The sequence below is a fragment of the Schistocerca nitens genome, chromosome 2, assembly GCF_023898315.1.
Source record: "Schistocerca nitens isolate TAMUIC-IGC-003100 chromosome 2, iqSchNite1.1, whole genome shotgun sequence".
Taxonomy (NCBI): Eukaryota; Metazoa; Arthropoda; class Insecta; order Orthoptera; family Acrididae; genus Schistocerca; species Schistocerca nitens.
In genome coordinates this window covers 912,131,822-912,154,569 of record NC_064615.1, presented here as the reverse complement: position 1 = coordinate 912,154,569, position 22,748 = coordinate 912,131,822, and the positions used below count along the sequence as shown (strand labels likewise).

At 40.1% G+C, this 22,748-nt stretch overlaps 1 protein-coding gene across 1 annotated transcript in view; it reads right to left on the bottom strand.

Annotated features, from left to right (window-relative positions):
• Positions 1–1,703: 1,703 nt before the first annotated feature.
• The window catches only part of LOC126237227 (glutathione S-transferase 1-1-like), a 105,544-nt gene continuing 84,499 nt past the window's right edge, over positions 1,704–22,748 (bottom strand). Inside the window, exon 6 of the mRNA XM_049947119.1 lies at positions 1,704–2,360. Coding sequence (XP_049803076.1) covers positions 2,193–2,360 — 168 coding nt within the window. The 3' untranslated portion in view covers positions 1,704–2,192. The remainder of the gene's footprint in view (positions 2,361–22,748) is intronic.

Below are 22,748 nucleotides of genomic sequence, written 5' to 3'. Positions count from 1 at the left end.
AAATATTCATTAGTCCCACGAAATAATTCTTCACTGCTTGCTCGTTCGGGTAGTTCTTCGGAAAAAGAAAAAAAAAAAAAGAAGGAAATTACATGCAGCTACATCCCCATCAACATACCTTATGTAGCAAAAATGTTATGTGTGACGGCCAATATCATCGATGGATGCGTCGATCTGAAATGCTCTTTATTTTTGCCTTCAAAATGCCTTCGATGTCACTGGACATATTAGTAACTCGGCAGCTGACGGTGTAAGTAAAGAGAGAAATTTCTGAAATTTCATTAGCATCTTCTGAAACATAGACCATTTTTACCATTTCTTTACACGTGGGCATTAACAAATTTTCTGCTATTTTGTGTGGTTTTTTGGCCTGTTTTCCGCTTATTTATTGCTAGCTTCCCGTACTTTTTGCGAAACACTTACTGACCTAGTCATGAGCTACACTCGTTTCTTGTTTGTTCCAACAACCGACGAAAATAATTCACATACTTACTTGGTAGGGAGGAATGTTTTGATGACAAATATAGTTTCTATTTACTGGGAACCTTAGCAGCATTACTGCGTTTTTCAACACGCATACAACACACTTGGCGACTTGGCATGATTTGTCGTCACACACACACTCACACACACACACACACACACACACACACACAAATGGTTCAAATGGCTCTGAGCACTATGCGACTTAACTTCTGAGGTCACCAGTCGCCTAGAACTTAGAACTAATTAAACCTAACTAACCTAAGGACATCACACACATCCATGCCCGAGGCAGGATTCGAACCTGCGACCGTAGTGGTCACTCGGTCCCAGACTGTAGCGCCTAGAACCGCACGGCCACTCCGGCCGGCCACACACACACTTACACACACACACACACACACATACACACACACACAAACACAAAGCTAAGATGTATAATTATCACTATAAAGCCGTTAAACTGCTTTTTTTCTTTTTTCGGGCTCGATGATTTCGCGACCTTCAGTCGAGGACTGACCATTTCGTACAAAGAACTTATCACTATCATTGTCGAACACAATGTTTGGCTCCTTTTCTGGCGAAATAAAAGAGCAGTAAAGTTTAAGAAGCTGCTAAAAGCTGGAAGAAATATCAAAACAAGGCAATAAAAATAACAAGGAAGAGGCAGTTCTGCTAATCGCGAAATTTTCAGGCAAAGCAGGTCCAACCATCCGTACACGACAGACGCTGTGTTACAAAGTACTCGCATCCTAGCGGCATAGTGTAGTGGCATAGACGAGAATGCAATGAAATTAAGATACGTAAGATATGACAACAGTAATGAGTGAATGCATTAAGTTATCGGTATTAGACAGTTAAAGAATAAACAAGCATTTCCCTACTTAAAATCAAAGGAAATAAATGACTTTTAATTTCTCTAAAAAGAGAAGAATTCACAGTGTGTTTATATTCGATTCCCCATATTTCTTACAATAGTATGTATATGTTCACATCAGACCTTTTACCTTGTGGCGGCATACTGATTTCGGAGCACTAACCGAGACCATGTTATAAGCATATTTAGCAGAGTAATTCTTCCAAGATAAATACTCAGAAATTTCTCTGATTAAAAGTTTCCATGCAACAGATAATTTCAGTAACACTTTATAGCAATAGACAACCTCATAAGAAGAGATTCACAAATGAGTTACACAAATAAGCAATTAAAAATTAAAGCTTGAAAATGTATGTACAGTTTAATAAAGTAACGTCACGTTATATCTGGCTTCTAGTTAGCTTTGCATGCTACGATTTTAACAAACGGAAACGTCAGGAACAATTAGTAAGTGTTACACACATCATAACTTTCATTGTTAATATGACCTGTGCTATATGTTACCAAGTAAAGTAAACACTTCAGTGTTTTACAGTCACACACTAATATTAATAAAGACCGTTAGGAGACGCAGTTCAGGAAAATGTTAGCCATCCTGAAAAATTATTATTGTATTTTCGTGAATCGTTCAGCAGATGTGGTATATTGGCGTCAATCTTAGAGTGAAGACAGTGGTTTGCATATTTATTTGACTATATACAGGCAGAGATATTTTTCAGTACAGGAGCTAAGAGTGGCTGCCTTTTGCTGAGTTGCCCTGTGACTGGAAGGAGACGTGCAGCGACAGAGACGTGACGTGACGTGACGTGACGTGACGTCACCCGGAAGTGCTTCAAGTGTGCTCCTTGTCTCCCTCGTTCTCTTGCGCCTTCTGCTTGAGTATGCTGGCCAGCATATTGGCGCCGGCCTGGTTCAGCTCTTCGAAGCCGAGCATCTCCTGCTTTGATCTCGTGTACCACTTCCTGATCTGCGGGTACTTGTTGATGTTCACGCCAAACGCCTGCAGAGGAAAAGTGAAAGCGTTACGGCAGCAGAATGTGAATTCGTCATTAACACCATCTTCAATTTATAATGTCAGCGCTCTTGCCACATGTAGCCCTATTTACGACATATTATCTCTCACAATCCTTAGATAACTAATAATAGGTATCTTCGAAACTCTATTTTCACTACCAAACGGCAACACCAAATTTTTAGAAAAAACCTAAATAGCACCACAATTTTCTTGTCGACCGTGATTCACTTTTACAAAATACTTAGCACTCTTTCTTTTATAAACAAAATTTGCCGGCTAAAGCACTTATTAAGGCTGAGGAATCAACTTGGCAGACAAGCACCATCGTCCATCGAATTAGAGCTCCAATTGTAGTACTAAGCAATGTGATATATCAGCGAGGATTAATTATAGGCGAAATACTGCAATGAAAATAAGAAAATCAAAAGCAAATCAAACAATAAGAGGGAGTTTTAACAATGACCGTAACCTAGTTCCGTGGAGTAAATTTGTGTTTATCAGGTTCGGAATTACGTGTTACTATGTGACATACAACTAGAACAGATTTCAGCGATAATTGCAGTATCCTACCTACGTAAGACAAACAACCAGAACCAGTATTCGAGTGATGCTAAAATTTAGTTTCAAAAAACGACATGATCGATAAGAGAACAGAATGTTTTACGAAAACTATACTTTTCGAACAAACCATTTAAATATACTGTCACAGAATGTTATATTTGCCTAGAATGGACACGGTTAACAACGCAGTAGAGTAAGGACTAGTCTCACAGTGGTTTCGGCTTTACAGCTGTCGTTAGATGCTGACGTTTTTTACCACTGTATCGAGCGAAACTGTCAAGAGTGTGGTACAAATATAGAACATCAACACACAGAAATTGCAATATCAAGAGCTCTAACAGCGGCTTAAACTTACGTCACAGGATCCTCATAGCCATAACGCTTATAGCTAAAGAATTTTGACAAAATACCATGAAACCAATTATAAGGAAAATGGGAGACATAAAATAACTCAACGTATTTTTGTGAGCATACTTCCGCAGATTAAAATATTTATGTAATCACTGATTGTACGCCAAAGTTCATAAACATGAGTTACTGACTCGTATGAAGTTAAAGCATGTTTCTTGTATTCCAGGTGCCTCTTGACATATGCGTCCTGGCAAACGTGTAGGGACTAGTGGAATGGTGCACTGTATAAGTAGGCTGTTCAGGTTCTTATATTGGTAACGCCACCGCCACGTAGCGCTCTGCATGAAAATCACTGGCTGTGCTGTGTGCAGTCTGTGGCTAGGTGGCATTGTTGGAATTTGCTATTGTAGTGTTGGGCAGTTGGCTGTTAGCAGCGCGTAGCGTTGCGCAGTTGGAGGTGAGCCGCCAGAGTGGTGGATGTGGGGAAGTGAGATGGCGGATTTTTGAGAGCGGATGGTCTGGACGTGTGTCCATCAGAAACAGTACATTTGTAAGAATGGATGTCATGAACTGCTATAGATATTATGACTTCTGAACACTATTAAGGTAAATACATTGTTTGTTCTTTATCAAAATCTTTCATTTGCAAACTATGCCTATCAGTAGTTAGTGCCTTCCGTAGTTTGAATCTTTTATTTAGCTGGTAGTAGTGGCGCTCGCTGTAGTGCAGTAGTTCGAGTAACGAAGATTTTGTGAAGTAAGTGATTTGGGAAAGGTATAGGTTATTGTCAGTCAGGGACATTCTTTTGTAGGGATTTTTGAAAGTCAGATTGCTTTGCGCTAAAAATATTGTGTGGCAGTTTAGTGTTGATCAGAATAGGTAAAGAGCGAAATGTCTGAGTACGTTCAGTTCTGCTCAGCTGTTTGAAAATCAAATAACGTAAGGGATTTACCAGCACAGTAATTCACTAATTTTTCTAAGGGGACGTTTCAACTGATATTGCCTGAATTTAGCGTTAGATAAAAAAAATGACACCTATATTTTAAATAATCACGTATTTTAGTTTGAACAGTAAAATATTACCACTTTTAAATTATAAATTATCTATTTACTTAGAAATTTTCGTGGAAGAATACATTTGCCTGTTTTCGCCGCAATTGCGTGACATATTTGCATGGTAAAAGTGAAGCTACACTACTGGACATTAAAATTGCTACACCACGAAGATGGCGTTCTACAGACGCGAAATTTAACCGACAGGAAGACGATGCTGTGATATGCAAATGATAAGCTTTTCAGAGCATTCACACAAGGTTGGCGCCGGAGGCGACACCTATAACGTGCTGACATGTGAAAGTTTCCAACCGATTTCTCATACACAAACAGCAGTTGACCGGCGTTGCCTGGTGAAACGTTGTTGTGATGCCTCGTGTAAGGAGGAAAAATATGTACCATCACGTTTTCGACTTTGATAATGGTCGGGTTGTAGCCTATCGCGATTGCGGTTTATCGTATAGCGACATTGCTGCTCGCGTTGGTCGAGATCCAATGACTGTTAGCAGAATATGGAATCGGTGGGTTCAGAAGGATAATACGGAACGCCGTGCTGGATCCCAACGGCCTCGTATCACTAATAGTCGAGAAGACAGGCATCTTATCCGCATGGCTGTAACGGATCGTGCAGCCACGTCTCGATCCCTGACGTTTGCAAGACAACAACCAAATCTGCACTAACAGTTCGACGACGTTTGCAGCAGCATGGACTATCAACTCGGAGACCATGGCTGCGGTTACCCTTGACGCTGCATCACAGACAGGAGCGCCTGCGATGGTGTACTCAACGACGAACCTAGGTGTACGAATGGGAAAAAGTCATTTTTTCGTATGAATCCAGGTTCTGTTTACAGCATCAAGATGATCGCATCCGTGTTCGGCGACATGGCGGTGAATGCACATTGGAAGCGTTATCACCCGGCGTGATGGTATGGGATGCCATTGGTTACACGTGTCGGTCACCTCTTGTTCGCATTGGCGGCACTTTAAACAGTGGACGTTACATTTCAGATGTGTTACGACCCGTGGCTCTTCCCTTAATTCGATCCCTGCGAAACCCTACATCTCAGCAGGATAATGCACAACCGCATGTTGCAGGTCCTGTACGGGCCTTTGTGGATACAGAAAATGTTCGACTGCTGCCCTGGCCAGCACATTCTCCAGATCACTCAGCAATTGAAAACGTCTACTCAATGGTGGTCGAGCAACTTGCTTGTCACAATACTCCAGTCACTACTATTGATGAACTGTGGTAAGGTGTTGAAGCTGCATGGGCAGCTGTACCTGTGCACGCCATCCAAGCTCTGTTTGACTCACTGCCAAGGCGTATCAAGGCCGTTATTACGGCCAGAGGTGGTTGTTCAGGGTACTGATTTCTCAGGATCTATGCAACCAAATTGCGTGAAAATGTAATCAAATGTCAGTTCTAGTATAATATATTTGTCCAATGAATACCCGTTTATCATCTGCTTTTCTTCGTGGTGTAGCAGTTTTAATGGCCAGTAGTGTATCATCATTCGAGAGATTGGTTTGGACACCACAGTTCCACAGTTCTTGACGAGGTGTGGTCCTTATAGGTTGTATGACGTTATCTTCCTCCGACATTTGAACTGACGTAAAAGATCCAGTTATAGGTGGATCTATAGTTTAATGTTCATTCCTAGCCACTATGTAACTCGGCATTTTTCACATCAACAAACATTGCCATTGGTGAAAGAAGAGAGAAGTATCGGAATAGAAAGTCTAGGACTGACTATTAATTGAAACCTAGCTTGTTGGATTCACAGTCTGCTACTTTACCTCTTAGATACCAAGGTATGATTTCTTTGGTATCCAGATAAAATAATTTTTTTTTTCTTTATTTGTTGCATCATTCGGCTTGTATATAAGTGCTGTTTGTTTGAAGTATCAAATCACAGTGTTTCGTAACAAGAGATAAAATGAATGAACGAATTTGGAAATCATGCAAGTTGATCTCAGCTTCAGAGACATTTAGGTTTACAAGACGGACACCAAGAAGCGGCGCTACTGTTGTTATAACAACTAGGAAGGTGTTTTAATACCTGCTGCAGTGAATCCGAATTAGACTCATTCGAGTATCTAAAAACAAACTAAGAATGTCAGTTATCCTACAAATGTTTTGTTTCTTTTCTTAAGTGTTGTTCATCTCAGAACTTCGGAGGCTGCTTTTTGAGATGTTATCGAATCTATGTAACGTATAAAAAGCCTTTCCAAAAAAAAAAATATATTTGATTCCAATAGCTCCATTCAATTCAGCTTAGTACCATCATGTTATATGAATTCCTGAACTTCTCTTCATTTTTTCTAGTTACATCCGATTCCAGACACTGAGCCGTTCACCATTCCATTTGTTCTACTTGATTTGCTTTCATTTTATTCTAGAACTATGGAAAGAATCGCTATTAAAAAAAAAAGTGGGAAATGGTGTGGTAGATTAGGGATGGGGCATTCGAAGACCATGTTCCAGGGCTTAATGTCGTAAGCTATACGATAAAGGCCAGAAGTGAATTCTAGTAAGTTTACATAGACCTCATAAGATATGAATCTTCGTGTTTGAAATTTTTTACCAGGACTGAAATTTTCTTCTGATCATCTTCACTGTATATCGGTGAAGAATTCTTAAGTCTTCTTAAGAATGTTATACTTAGTGCTACTATGTTTTGCTCTTTTCTTTTTCCACGGAACAATGGTTGAATTTCATAAATGTATGCCGATATAACTGTAGTTGTAGTTTCATAAATTTTGTGTACTTGTTTAATTTTCATCAAATTTCTGTAAATCTTGTCCTTGCAAATGATATTGTTTGACTTCTTTCTGTAGGCTCTAAGTTTAAGAGTGTGTCATGTTTGTGATAATCTTAGGGCGAAGCTTGTCCTAATTTTTCATAATATACATTTTGCTGCAATAAATTCTTTGACTTCGATTACTGCTGCTTCAATTTTTAACCTAGAGTATTAGTCAGATTTATCTGATTAAACAAGAAATCCTGAGATAGTACTATTAATTAAAGGTCATGTGGAGTTTCATACGCTGAAAATAGACTACTCGTTAACAAAACAATATCGATAAATCAACTGCCACTAATATATACTATATAAAAGTATATATAGTCAACATTCTGATACAGGAAATGAAAGCTATAGATATTGTACCTCTTTATGCAAATGCTCCATTGCTTTTCGTGAAAGCTATGTCTTCTGTGTTTTGATTAAATCTCAAATTAATTACTTTTCATTATAATAGGAGGGTTATTAAGTGTACCACGTTGTTCCAAGATCACTCAATTCCAGATGTACGGTTAGAACAAACGCCTTATCAAAGTCAGAGTTACGGGATGCACATTTCTTTCGCCTGCAGATCATCTGCTGTCCATTCGCAAGGTTTAATATTTGTAAGGAAATATTGTGCTTTCAGCAAATTAATTCCACCAGCAATGGAACAAGCTGTTTTACTCTCTTCGCGAAATGTAGTTGTGAGTGTACATCCAAATACACCGAAGCGCAAGGAAACTGCTATAGCCATGGGTATTCAAATACGTAGAAATGTAAACAGGCAGAATACGTCGCTGCGGTCGGCAACGCCTGTCTAAGACAATAAGTGTCTGGCGCAGTTGAGAGTTTGGTTACTGCCACTACAATCTCAAGTTATCAAGATCTAAGTGAGTTTGCACGTGGTGTTATAGTCATCGCACGAGCAATGGGACACAGCATCTCCGAGGCAGCGATGAAGTGGAGATTTTCCCGTACGACTATTTCACGAGTGCACCATGAATGTCAGGTATACGGCAAAACATAAATTCTCCGACATAGCTGTGGCCGGAAAAAAATCGTGCATGAAAGGGACCAACGACGACTGAAGAGAATCGTTTAACGTGACAGAAGTGCAACCCGTTCGCAAATTGTTGCAGATTTCAAGGCTGGACCATCAACAAATGTCATCCTGAGAACCATTCAACGAAACATTATTGATATGACCTTTCGGAGCCGAAGGCCCACTCGTGTGCACAAGATGACTGCACGACACAAAGCTTTACTCCTCGCCCGGGCCAGTCAACGCCGACATTGAGCTGTGTATAATTGGAAAACTGTTGCCCTGTCGAACGAGTCTCGTTTAAAATTGTATCGAGCGGATGGACGTGTATGGGTATGAAGATAACCTCAAGAATGCACGGACCCTGTATGTCAACAGGGGACTGTTCAAGCTGGTGGAGGCTCAATAATGCCGTGATGCGTGTGCATTTTGGGTATTATGAGACCCCCGGTATGTCTAGATACGACTCTGACAGGTAACACGTACGTAAGCATCCTGCCTGATCACCTGCATCCATTCATATGCATTGTGAACTTTGGCAATTCCGGCAGGGCAATCCGACACTCCACATATCCAGAATTACTACAGTGACTACAGGAACACTCTTCTAAGTTTAAACACTTCCGCTGGCCACCAAACTCACAAGACATGAACATTATTGAGCATATCTGTGATGCCTTGCAACGAGCTGTTCAAAGGAGATCTCCACCCCGTCGTACTTTTAGGGTTTTATGGGCAGCCCTGCAGGATTAATGGTGTCTATTCCCTCCAGCGCTACTTCAGACATTAGTTGAGCCCATGCCACGTCGTGTAGCGGCACTTCTACGTGACTACGGGAGCTCTGCACGATGTTAATCAGGTGTACCAGTTTATCTGTCTCTTCAGTGTATGTCTTCAACATTTCTGTTTTCAGCATACATTAATAATTAAAGTTGTCTGTCTTAACATGTGCAACAGTTCTGATGTGATATTGTCCGTAAAATTGCATGTTTTTCCCCAGTGTATCTGAGAACATCATCTGGATTATTCATTTCAATAGTCTGGACATCACGAAGAAATTTTATTTCTTTTCTTCGTCTTCTGCGACATCTACATCCAATGAAAATTGTGAAGACATCCAAATGAGTACTAAGAGATCCACTAAATTTCGGTTGCACGGTAAGTCACACAAATGTAAAGGCTGTCAGTTCAACTAAATACTTAGGGAATACAATGATGAATAACTTAAATTGGAACGATGACATGGATAATGTAGTGGGGAAAGCAAAACCAAACACTGTAATTTATTGGCAGAATACTTAGAAAATGCAGCAGGCCTACTAAAGAGACTGCCTACACTACGCAAGTCCTCCCTCTTCTGGAGTATTGCTGTGCAGCGTGGGATCAACCTCCGTTAGGGCTGACGGAGGGTGTCGAAGAAGTCGAAAGAAGGGCAGTTCGTTTTGTATTGGCGCAAAGTAGGGGAGAGAGTGCCACAGATATGATACGCTAATATGTGTGGGAATTATTACAACAAAAGCGTTTTAAGTTGCAGCAGGGTCTTGTCACGATATTTCAATCACCAACTTTCTCCCCAGGATGTGAAAATATTTTGTTGGCACCCACCTACATAGGGAGGAAGGATGTTGTTGTTGTTGTGGTCTTCAGTCCTGAGACTGGTTTGATGCAGCTCTCCATGCTACTCTATCCTGTGCGGGCTTCTTCATCTCCCAGTACTTACTGCAACCTACATCCTTCTGAATCTGCTTAGTGTATTCATCTCTTGGTCTCCCTCTACGATTTTTACCCTCCACGCTGCCCTCCAATGCTAGATTTGTGATCCCTTGATGCCTCAGAACATGTCCTACCAACCGGTCGCTTCTTCTTGCCAAGTTGTGCCACAAACTCCTCTTCTCCCCAATTCTATTCAATACCGCCTCATTAGTTATGTGATGTACCCATCTAATCTTCAGCATTCTTCTGTAGCACCACATTTCGAAAGCTTCTATTCTCTTCTTGTCCAAACTATTTATCGTCCATGTTTCACTTCCATACATGGCTACACTCCATACAAATACTTTCAGAAACGACTTCCTGACACTTAAATCTATACTCGTTGTTAACAAATTTCTCTTCTTCAGAAATGCTTTCCTTGCCATTGCCAGTCTGCATTTTATATTTTCTGTACTTCGACCATCATCAGTTATTTTGCTCCCCAAATAGAAAACTCCGTTACTACTTGAAGTGTCTCATTTCCTAATATAATTCCCTCTGCATCAGCCGAATAATTCGACTACATTCAATTATTCTCGTTTTGCTTATGTTGATGTTCATCTTATATCCTCCTTTCAAGACACTGTCTATTCCGGTCAACTGCTCTTCCAATTCCTTTGCTGTCTCTGACAGGATTACAATGTCATCGGCGAACCTCAAAGTTTTTATTTGTTCTCCATGGATTTTAATACCTACTCCGAATTTTTCTTTTGTTTCCTTTACTGCTTGCTCAATATACAGATTGAATAACATTGGGGAGAGGCTACAACCCTACCTCACTCCCTTCCCAACCACTGTTTCCCTTCCATGCCCCTCGACTCTTATAGCTGCCATCTGGTTTCTGTACAAATTGTATATAGCCTTTCTCTCCCTGTATTTTACCCCTGCCACCTTTAGAATTTGAAAGAGTGTATTCCAGTCAACATTGTCAAAAGCTTTCTATAAGTCTACAAATGCTAGAAACGTAGTTTTGCCTTTTCTTAATCTTTCTTCTAAGGGAAGTCGTAAGGTCAGTATTGCCTCACGCGTTCCAACATTTCTACGGAATCCAAACTGATCTTCCCGGAGGTCGGCTTCTGCCAGTTTTTCTATTCGTCTGTAAAGAATCCCCGTTAGTATTTCGCAGCTACAGTCTGGAAGCGCGAGACCGCTACGGTCGCAGGTTCGAATCCTGCCTCGGGCATGGATGTGTGTGATGTCCTTAGGTTAGTTAGGTTTACGTAGTTCTAAGTTCTAGGGGACTGATGACCTTAGAAGTTAAGTCCCATAGTGCTCAGAGCCATTTCGCAGCTGTGACTTGTTAAACCGGTAGTTCGGTAATTTTCACATCTGTCAACACCTGGTTTCTTTTGGATTGGAATTATTATATTCTTCTTGAAGTCTGAGGGTATTTCGCCTGTCTCATACATCTTTCTCACCAGATGGTACGGTTTTGTCAGGACCGGCTCTCCCAAGGCCGTCAGTAGTTCCAATGGAATGTTGTCTACTCCCGGGGCCTTGTTTCGACTCAGGTCTTTCAGTGCTCTGTCAAACTCTTCACGCAGTATCGTATCTCCCATTTCATCTTCATCTAAATCCTCTTCCATTTCCATAATATTGTCCTCAAGTACATCGTCCTTGTATAGACCCTCTATATACTCCTTCCACCTTTCTGCTTTCCCTTCTTTGCTTAGAACTGGGTTTCCATCTGCACTCTTGATATTCATACAAGTGGTTCTCTTTTCTCCAAAGGTCTCTTTAATTTTCCTGTAGGCAGTATCTATCTTACCCCTAGTGAGATAAGCCTCTACATCCTTACATTTGTGCTCTAGCCATCCCTGCTTAGCCATTTTGCACTTCCTGTCGATCTCATTTTTGAGACGTTTGTATTCCTTTTTGCCTGCTTCATTTACTGCATTTTTATATTTTCTCCTTTCAACAATTAAATTCAATATTTCTTCTGTTACTTAAGGATTTCTACTAGCCCTCGTCTTTTTACTCACTTGATCCTCTGCTGCCTTCACTATTTCATCCCTCAAACCTACCCATTCTTCTTCTACTGTATTTCTTTCCCTCATTCCTGTCAATTGTTCCCTTATGCTCTCCCTGAAACTCCTTACAACCTCTGGTTTTGTCAGTTTATCCATGTCCCATCTCCTTAAATTCTCACCTTTTTGCAGTTTCTTCAGTTTTAATCTACAGTTCATAACCAAAAGACTGTGGTCAGAGTCCACATCTGCCCCTTTAAATGTCTTACAGTTTAAGACCTGGTTCCTAAATCTCGGTCTTCCTATTATATAATCTATCTGATACCTTCTAGTATCTCCAAGATTCTTCCATGTATACAACCTTCTTTTATGATTCTTGAACCAAGTGTTAGCTATGATTAAGTTATGCTCTGTGCAAAATTCTACCAGACGGCTTCCTCTTTCATTTCTCTCCCCCAATCCATATTCACCTACTATGTTTCCTTCTCTCCCTTTTCCTACTCTAGAATACCAGTCACCCATGACTATAAAATTTTCGTCTCCCTTCACTATCTGAATAATTTCTTTTATCTCATACATTTCATCAATTTCTTCATCATCTGCAGAGCTAGTTGGCATATAAACTTGTACTACTGTAGTAGGCATGGGCTTCTTGTCTGTATTGGCCACAATAATGCGTTCACTATGCTGTTGGTAGTATCTTACCCGCACTCCTATTTTTTTATTCATTATTAAACCTACTCCTGCATTACCCTTATTTGATTTTGTATTTGTAACCCTGTATTCACCTGACCAAAAGTCTTGTTCCTCCTGCCACCGAACTTCACTAATTCCCACTATATCTAACTTTAACCTATACATTTCCCTTTTTAAATTTTCTAACCTAGCTGCTCGATTAAGGGATCTGACATTCCACGCTCCGATACGTAGAACGCCAGTTTTCTTTCTCCTGATAACGACGTCCTCTTTAGTAGTCCCCGCCCGGAGATCCGAATGGGGGACTATTTTACCTCCAGGATATTTTACCCAAGAGGACGCCATCATCATTTAACCATACAGTAAAGCAGCATGCTTTCAGCCGTTCGCAGTACCAGCACAGCAAGGCCGTTTTGGTTAGTGTTACAAGGCCAAATCAGTCAATCATCCAGACTGTTGCTCCTGCAACTACTGAAAAGGCTGCTGCCCTCTTCAGGAACCACACGTTTGTCTGGCCTCTCAACAGTTACCCCTCCGTTGTGGTTGCACCTACGGTACGGCCATCTGTTTCGCTGAGGCACGCAAGCCTCCCCACCAACGGCTAGGTCCATGGTTCATGGGGTGGGTGGTGGAGGGGGGGGGAGGGGGGGTGGAAGGAAGGAAAATCATAATAAAATAAGAGAAATAAGAACTTGCATTGAAAGATTTAAATGTTCGTTTTTCCTGCCCGCTGTTCGAGTGTGGAATGGTAGAGAAACAGCTTGATGGGGGAATCCTCTGCCGGGCAGTTAATTGCGAAATGCAGAGTAATCATGTAGAAGTAGCTGTAGATCTGTGTTACAAATAGAATTTTCATAAAAGCCCATCATCATGATTAATATGTATTATTTGGAGCTATAAATTATGTTTCTTTCCTATTGAAAAGCTTGGTCATCTTGTACGAAAACAGCCCTCTTTCACGGAGTCTAGATTCAAGGCTCACGACTGTCTTTCAGAATCTATGGTGGGCTCTTTGTACCATCACTCTGAGAAAGTGTGTTTATTTCTATATGCTCCATAAGGAACAAATGTTTTGTTTCGGCGGTATAAGTTATAGTAACTTTATGCTTACAGTTATGCCTAGATTGATTCTGACCATAATGGCTAAGTTTAGGGACCGTTACAGCGTGGAAAAATTATTTGTGTTATCAGCTACCTGTCACTGTTATTTGTTTTACGTTTAATGTAACATGCTACAACGCGTTTCAAGGAAGTTTTGCTCATGATTAGGCGTTTATGCAGACAGAAAATGGTTACTTAGAGATAAAATGTTTAAATCAAGGTAGGACTGTTCTGTTCACTGTCCGCTGCTGGAATGGCTATTGGGGCATTTGGTGAAAAGGGGAGAGGGTGGGTGTTGCCAGAAACCGGTATCCTGATGACGAGCAAAACATACTTGAAAAGCATTGCAATATATTCAGTTAAACATGAAACAAAGAAAAGTGACTGGTAGCAGAAAATAGACATAATTCTCTCTGTATTGCTTTACTAGAGATTCGGTCTTAATTCTTGTTCCGTAGCACTATTGACGAAGATTATCCAGGTGCAATTACTAAAATCTTAGTAATACTGTGCTCTCACTTTACATAATACAGAGTTCTTTACAAAGGTATTTTCTCCTAAAAATTAAATTATTCTTCTTAAGCTATGTGTTATTGTCCGGCTTCCTAATATTGTTAGTTTTGAGAGTAACTAATAGCGATGACGCTGTATTTATACAGCTGACTGTGTCGAGATTTTTAAGATTAGAGTCAGTAGAGAATTCAGTCACTGTATGTACTAATACAGTTTTATTTTATTTCGTCTTAACTTCACATTTCTTAAAATTCTTACACTCACAATAAATATTGGTTCTTCTATTGACCCTACTGGATTTTTAATCAGTTTTTTAATAGTTCAAATTTTCGGGTAATACAGTGTATTTTGCCTAACAGATTTAAGGTAAACCTGCTTGCCGATTTTATCTTAATCCTTTTTCCCGTATGAGTTATTGTAGGTAGCATACTTGTAGAAACTTGTTTGCTGTATAATAGACTAGAAAGTCTAAAAATTCCAATCATTTAACATTGTAAAAGACGACGCGGAAGTGACATAGTATTGAGAATTTCAGCTTGATGACCAAAAGTACATTAAGCAGCGATAGTCACATCTGATACATCGTGTCTGGAATGCATCGGGTACTGGAATGCGCAACTGTGTCGGCTGGCACGGGCGTGGCCTTGTGTAGCAGCAGCCTTTATGAGCGGAAGCGGACCACGACAGCGACTGCTCGCTGGAGCGACTCGTACCGCCAGCTGCTCTGTGGCCACTGCAGAAAGCTGTTCCCTTCTGCTTACTGTAGAACTGTATGACCACTTGAGCAGTTCGTCTTGCACAGCGTCACTAATGCACTAACGTTTGCGAAAATTTCGTCATTTACAGGCTCGAATGGGAAAAACTGAATAAAAACCATTTTGAAATACAGAGATATGTCTGTTCTACTATTCACTTAGGACATTTAGCTGTAAAACTCTGGGGCTGTACAAATCGATGGTTGTAGGTTAACGAGTGTAAAAGCTACCGACTGAAGCACAGTTCACTCGATTAACAATACCGTGTCACATACGATATCATGAGCAGCAGATTCGCAGGGGTCATACGCGATGCATTGTTTGGGAAACAGATAATCACTCGTTTGACATTATTTGAAGTTTTCAAATCAGCCTTGGTAATTATTCGCATGCCTATATACTTACCACACGTGTTTCGTTTTATTTACTTTAAGACATTGCCTGTCGTTCGGAGCTCAACATAAAATCAATTTTGTTTTCGGTTCTGGATCCAAAAACGGTTGGTTTCAAGAGGTATTGTAGCGTGAATTTTACTTTCTCCATTTTTGTGTGGTTTTTCTTACATCTGGGAGTGTCATCTACATGCACGTTTTCCAGGTACTCTTAAGGGGAGCCGGCGGTGGTCAAATCCAAAAAATTACGATTTTTTTTGCTACCGAAAATTAATTGGAACATTCCTCTTTAATGTAAACTTTGAATTATTGTTCTACTCGCCCTAGAAGTGGAGTTATTACCATTTTCCCCCACGCCTGCAGAGGAAATGGGCGGCCGCTGAATGAATCTAACAGCCTCTCGTGACTTCCTGGCGAACTGCGTGGGATTTTCTCGGCCTGTTACGCATAAAGCGCCTTATGTTACGCATACAGCGAGTGTGCAAGGGTTGGCTACATTGTTTTCTGTGACAAATGAAGCGCTAAGAGCGCGGAACATCGTCTCTTTGCTGTTTACCGTTTCGAATTAGTTCGGTATTGCGCCTGTTGTTGGTAGTATTACACTTCTTGTGTAAAGCGTTGTTCTGGTTACGATTCCACGTTTTAGTAACCGTGTGTACAAGAAGAGGAAGAACGTAGGGAAAAGAAAATTAACACTAATACCAAGTTGCGATACTACAATTACTGAAACAGTGCGTTCTTCTGCTAAGCAACGCATGGCCGGCCATAGCCCTGTGACATCTTCTAGCAAGAATCTGACTGGTGGAAGTGACAGATTTTGTGAATATGTTAGTGGCAGTGATGATATTAACGAAGTACTGAATATTGGATTATTATCTTCTGTGCTGAAAGAAAGTGTTCTGTGCAAAATGCGTTCAAGTGTAGGAGTGGGACTAGAGATAACAAAGCACTTTGGTTTAGCTTGTGAGATGAAGATAATCTGTGCATGCTGTAAGTATCAAGTGACTTTCTACAATTCACATGCCAGTCTCTTTGGTGAAAATGGACGATCTAGAGTGTTTGATGTGAATGTTCGACTTGTGTATGGTCTTCGATCCATTGGAAAAGGGTCTGCTGCTGGTGAACTGTTTTGTGGTATTATGAACTCTCCATCGCCTCCAAGCAAATTTGGGTACTACTGTGAACTGGTAGGATCCTCTGTTGAAGATGTGACTTTGACAACCATGAAGGAAGCAGTGGAGGAATCTGTAGAAATGAACGGTGTTTCTAGGGATTTGGTAGTGGCATTAGATGGTTCCTGGCAAAAGAGGGGTCATAAATCCCTGAATGGGGTTGTAACTGCTACTTGTGGTGGTAGTGCAAAAGTGATAGATGTTGCAATATTATCAAAACATTGTAGGTGCAAAAATAAAATCAAAGGAGAGCACAGTGGAACCTGTGAGGCAAATTTTAGTGGATCAAGTGGAGCAATGGAAGTGGATGGAGTGAAACAAATTTTTGAACGTTCAGTTCCCAGATATAACGTTAGGTACAAATACTACCTTGGGGATGGTGACTCCAAAGGTTTCAAGACTATAGAGGAACTGAAACCATATGGAAATGAATTTGTAGTTGAAAAGTTGGAATGCATTGGGCATGTGCAAAAGCGTATGGGTGCACGGCTTCGAAGGCTCAAACAAACTTTGGGTTCAAGTAAGCTCAGTGATGGAAAGACAATAGGAGGGAGAGGCAGGCTTACTGATGAGGTGATTGAACGTCTACAGAGATACTATGGGTATGCTATAAGGCAAAATACTAGTAATGTTAGTGACATGCGAAAAGCAGTGTGAGCATTGTTCCTTCATACTGCCTCTTCCAATGAATACCCCCAACACAGCCTGTGCCCAAAAGATTCCTGGTGCAAATATAATGCAAAAAAGAACTATGATCACAAACATGGTTTGCCAGCACCTGTGATAAATGCAATAAAACCAATTTTTCATGACTTAGCACAGCCAGAATTGTTACACAAATGTCTACACAGAAAGACACAGAATCCTAATGAGAGCGTAAACAATTTGATTGGGAAAGTGATTAATAAAAGGGTGTTTGTAAGCATAAAAAAACTGCACTTTGGCATTTATGATGCAATAGCAACCTACAACCAAGGGAACAGTGTGAAGTGTGAAGTTCTGAAGGCATTATGATTTACAGCTGGGGTGACCACTGTACGAGCACTAAGAAATATTGACAGAGAAAGGATAAGAGGAGCAGAAAGAAGAGAAAGGCATATGAAGTATGATGGAACAACAGGTCAGAAAAGAAGACAGAAGAGGAAACCTTTGGAGGATGAGGAAGAAGACCCTGATAATCCATCCTATAGTGCAGGAATGTATTGAGAAACTTTGATAGCCATTTCCCGTAAATTAGAATTTTTCGAATATAAGGAACATTTTCTCAAAATCCACTCAAGCTAGAGAGATGAAATTTTTATACAGCACTCCTAGTGGTCAAACTTACATTATAAAACAGCCATTTGGCAATATGTTCAGTAGTTTCATTTCAGTTTAATTATAAAGCAATTATTTGTAAAAAAATTTGGGTCATTAATAAAAAAATAATTGGAAGGAAACTAGAAAAGATACTTCAAAATCCCTCTGTCATAACTGAAATACTAAACCACTCTATATGTAAAAAAAAATTCAAAATTTTCTATTAGGTAGTTTATTCAGAATGTTCCTCAAACTTAGTGATTTTAACATGGGCAGCATAGGCACCTCCAGCTCCCCTTAAGGGTGTCAGGGTGCTGTTTATGGCCTCATATTACTTTGACTTCAGCGCTACATATTTCCTGAAGTAAAACTCTATTAAATATTTCATTGTAAATGTTTATTTATGTTTCTCTGACTGAAGGTAAATCTGTGTATTTTATGTGTCCAGTGCTCAAATTAGATTTTTCTTTTATATAAAAAATCTCTTTTTAAATCTATTCTTTTCTGTTTCAGGGGTTCGTACCTCAACATGTAAAAATATAACCCTTGTGGTATCGGTTTGTTGTTTGTCTGTTAGTCCGACTGTCAAGAACCCTTTTTTTCTCAGAACGGGTAAACGTCAAGTTGAAATTTATGTTGCGTACTGAGGTCTATGATCCCTTAGCGGTGTAAAACATTTAAGCTTCTAAGTCAATGCAATCTAAAGGTACGGCCATTTATGTCACATATTTTGGTACTAACAAACGCACTGATCAAAACCTTTAGTGTACTTCCCGTTGATAAAGAATCATGTAATTTGGCAAGAAGCAATTACGAGAAAGAGTTCGCAGCTTGTTAATTTGTAATTATATCACATAAAAATTTTTGTTTTGTTTTATCTTATCCAGTTGTCTCTCTGTCCGTCTGCTAAGACGCCTTCTTTTTTTTTTCCAGGAACGGGTAGACGTATGAAGATGAAATTTATGTAATGCAGAAAAGTGCTTCTACGTCAATGCAGTCAAAAGATACGGTCATTTATGTCACATATTTTGATAACTTGCCAGTACAGACCAGTACAGATATTGATAACAGGCAAAAATCGTCAAAATTTTAGATTCCCTGGATGGATAAACTGTCCACATACATAATTAAGTATTAATACCCTCGGCGCATGAGTCCCACTCGCACTTATATCGATTCTTTTATGTTCATGCGTATTTATTTAATTATAGGAATGGAGCGAAGGGGATTGCGGGAGTGAGTCATGTAGATAGTGAATGAGGGGATAGTATAGTGTTTGATTTACAGTATTTATCTAACAATTAAGCAGCTGTTTATTTGTGTTAGGGATTTACGTATGCGACAGTTCTTCAGATGTGGATAGATGTCTGTTTTGACTGATTTATATGGCGTTCGTATCCTCTTCTCCTGCGTTTCGTCTATGATATTCTTGTTTGAGGTAACCTGGAAATGTAATGATGTAGAGCTCGCGCTACGCTCTTGTTTATATAATCGTCTTCTTCATACCGTTTATTCAGTAGACAGTAATATCCTATTGTACACAGAAGCTAGGTTGTCACGTGTTTCATAGTGTTAAAGCGTCTGTTGTTTAATATTTCCACTTAACATTTTCGAATGTTAATCCCGAGCTGCATTACTGTGTAATGACAGATTACTGAATACCACTGAATTCCCTATTAGAGCTCATTTTGTGGACAGAAGAGGGTAATTTCCTAATGCAGGTTGTTTTTATGCAGTCGGGTATCTCTCATTTCGTTATTACTCTTCCAGGTTTCGTTGTACAGTAATAATGACGTACGATATATTTCGTAAGTAGATACCTAGCCAAGCTTTGCCGTCTTCTCTACAGATAAAAGATTATTTTGTTCTATTGCATATGGGTGCTAGGTGTCTAGTGTGTTTTGAACGCAGACCTCAGGCTGCGTAGTGGCGCATATGCCGTATAAGTGTTAATATATTTGAAATGTAGATATCTAGCGAAGCTTCGGGCATCCATTCTTCAGATGGAGGATGGTATTCAGTTGCTATGAACTGGAAATGTTTCAGATCCTAACCTTTAATTCTTCTGGAATTACTGGAAAATGATTTAACGTAGACTTCGAGATACGGTGTATGATGGTCTACTTGATACTATTTAGGTACAGGACTAATGCATACAGGTACTAGGTTGTCATTATGTCTCAGATTCAATTTATCTGTTCTGCAATAATATCAGCTTTACGTTGGGGAACGTAGACCTTGAGCTGCACTGCTGTATAAACGAAAGATCATTCAATATCTCTTAATATCCTATTTAATATCATTGTGTGGGTAGAAGATAAACATATGCTATTATTTGGTCAGTTGGATGTCTCATATTTTGCTAGTACTGCTTCAATATTTTTTTTTTGTACAGTGGTTTGAACGTGGACAGCGATCTACGTGGCAGTATACATGTCACAAAGTGATGATGTATTTCAAATGTAGATATCTAGCAAAATTATAGCCTTCTGCTCTTCAGTATTTCCCTGTTGCACACAGGCACTACGTGTCTAGTGTGGTTAGTTCTTCAGTACTTCCACCCGTATGCTGCTGCACGTAGAGCTCGAGTTACGATGGTGTAAAGATCGATTTATTAAGGGAAGTTTCTTAGCATTTTTTAAAAATTATTTTTGGCTTTCGCCTGGTCTGTGGCATATGCTATGCGTTATTCAAGTTTCTGTCCATATTGGATATCCTTTTTGTAGGTTGATGTATGAAAACAGATAGTTTGCTACATTACTATATTTGTCCATAGCTTATATCGATATAAATTAATGTATGTGATTTCGTAGGTTTCTGCGTCAGGATCGCGTTCTGGTTTCTGATGTTTAGTATTCTTTGGCTACAGACGTTTTCCGTTGGTATCATACGTAGCATTCATGGCCATGATATAGGCTATAACATCGCCTAATAAGTTTCTTGGTGCGCTAAATATGATACGATGCGCTATAATGGTACAATTTTCGGACTGGTTGACCCACATATTGGGTTGAACACTATTGTATTCTGATTTTAACAATTTACTAAAAATTTTTTTAGCATGCAGTCTAACTTCTGTTTCTTATAATAAGTCTTTCGTAATTATGTTTGTCGCTTACTTAGCGATACTGTCAAAAAAACTATTTGCAGTTTTGTAATGGTATAACGTAAGTATCGTAAATATCGGGTATATGGTTTATTAGCAGTATTGTGTCATGAATAAATCATCAAAAATATTTTACAAACATTTCAGAATTTTTTGGTATGTGTATTGGGAATCATGTTTGTTTTACATTTTTATTTGACTTTTACTCATAGTATAGATGTACTGCAGCAACACCTCTTGTGCTGTGGTCAGGTGGTTTAATGCATATTCTATTGACAGGTACTCTTGCGGCCCGCTGGTAGGTATGACGTGTTACGTTATCGGAATGGTGTTTTGACAAATTTTGATGAACATAGTTTTTTAATCTTGACGTGCCAGCGAATTGCTCATTTCATGTTTTATGTACCTGGAAATTCAACGGAAAGAATTTGTGTGTGGCTGGCACAAAACACTTGTAATAACCTTTATGAAAGAATGTTGTCAATTGGTTCCTCTGTGGGTTAACGTTGCACTTTTGTAAAACAGTCTGTAGGACTTCTTACAATTTTATTACAGATATGAAGATGGTAACTTAGTTTTATTGGAACCGGTTATCTACAATAAAGTTTTTTATAGCGATCTCGGCTAAGAAGTTCTGCTTCCTATAAGTAATCACTACAGATCGCCCCTTCGAGCTCCACATGAGTAAACCTATCAACGTTTTTTTGTTTAAGTAAGTTCCTTTTTATAATTTCAGTGGTTTCCACTAAGAGATAAGCCACTGTAAATGGGAAGTAGTGGTACATTAATAACAGGTGTAGCCGCCAGAATGTTGAATGCAAACGTGCATGGATTGTGTTTTACAGGCGCTGGATGTCAGTTTGGTATGGAGCCGCATGCCTATCGCACCTGGTCGGTCAGAACAGGGTCGATAAATACTGGTTGTGGATGACGCTGAAGTTGTCGTCCGATGATGTCCCGCATGTGCTCGATTGGAGACAGTGATCGAGCTGGCAGAGGCAGCATGTCGACATTCTGTAGAGCATGTTGGGTTACAACAGCGGTATGTGGGCAAGTATTATTCGGTTGGAATACAGCCAGTGGAATTCTGTTCATGGATGGTAGTTTGACGGATAAATTTGCAGTCAGCGTATGGAATAATAATGCGAGTGCCCCAGACCTTAATTCCAGATGTAGGTCCTTTATATCTAGGACACTGACAGGCTGGTTGCAGGCGTTCACCTGGCCTTGTCCTAACCAACACACGGCCATCACTGACATCGAGGCAGAACCAGCTTTCATCGAAAAGTACAACAGACCTCCAACCTGCCCTCCTATGAACTCTCGCTTGACGCCACTAAAGTCGCTCATGGTGGTCGTTTGGGGTCTGTGGAATGCGGGCTACAGGGAGTCTGGCTCGGAACTGCCCTTGAAGTGAAGATCTGTAACAGTTCGTTGTGACACTATAGTGTCAACTGATGCCCAAACTGCTGCTGCAGATACTGTAAGATGCGCCAGAGACAAGTGCCGAACACGATGGTCCTTCTTCTCAGTAATGTCACATGGCAGTCAGGAGCTCAGTCTTCTTGCGACTATATGTTCTCGTGACCATCGCTGCCAGCAATAATGTATAGTGGCTACATTCCTACCAAATTTTTCTGCAGTATCCAGCTTCTTGTACCGAGCCAGGTGGCGCAGTGGCTAGCACACTGGACTCGCATTCGGGAGGGCGACGGTTCAATCCCGCGTCCGGCCATCCTGATTTAGGTTTTCCGTGATTTCCCTAAATCGTTTCAGGCAAATGCCGGGATGGTTCCTTTGAAAGGGCACGGCCGATTTCCTTC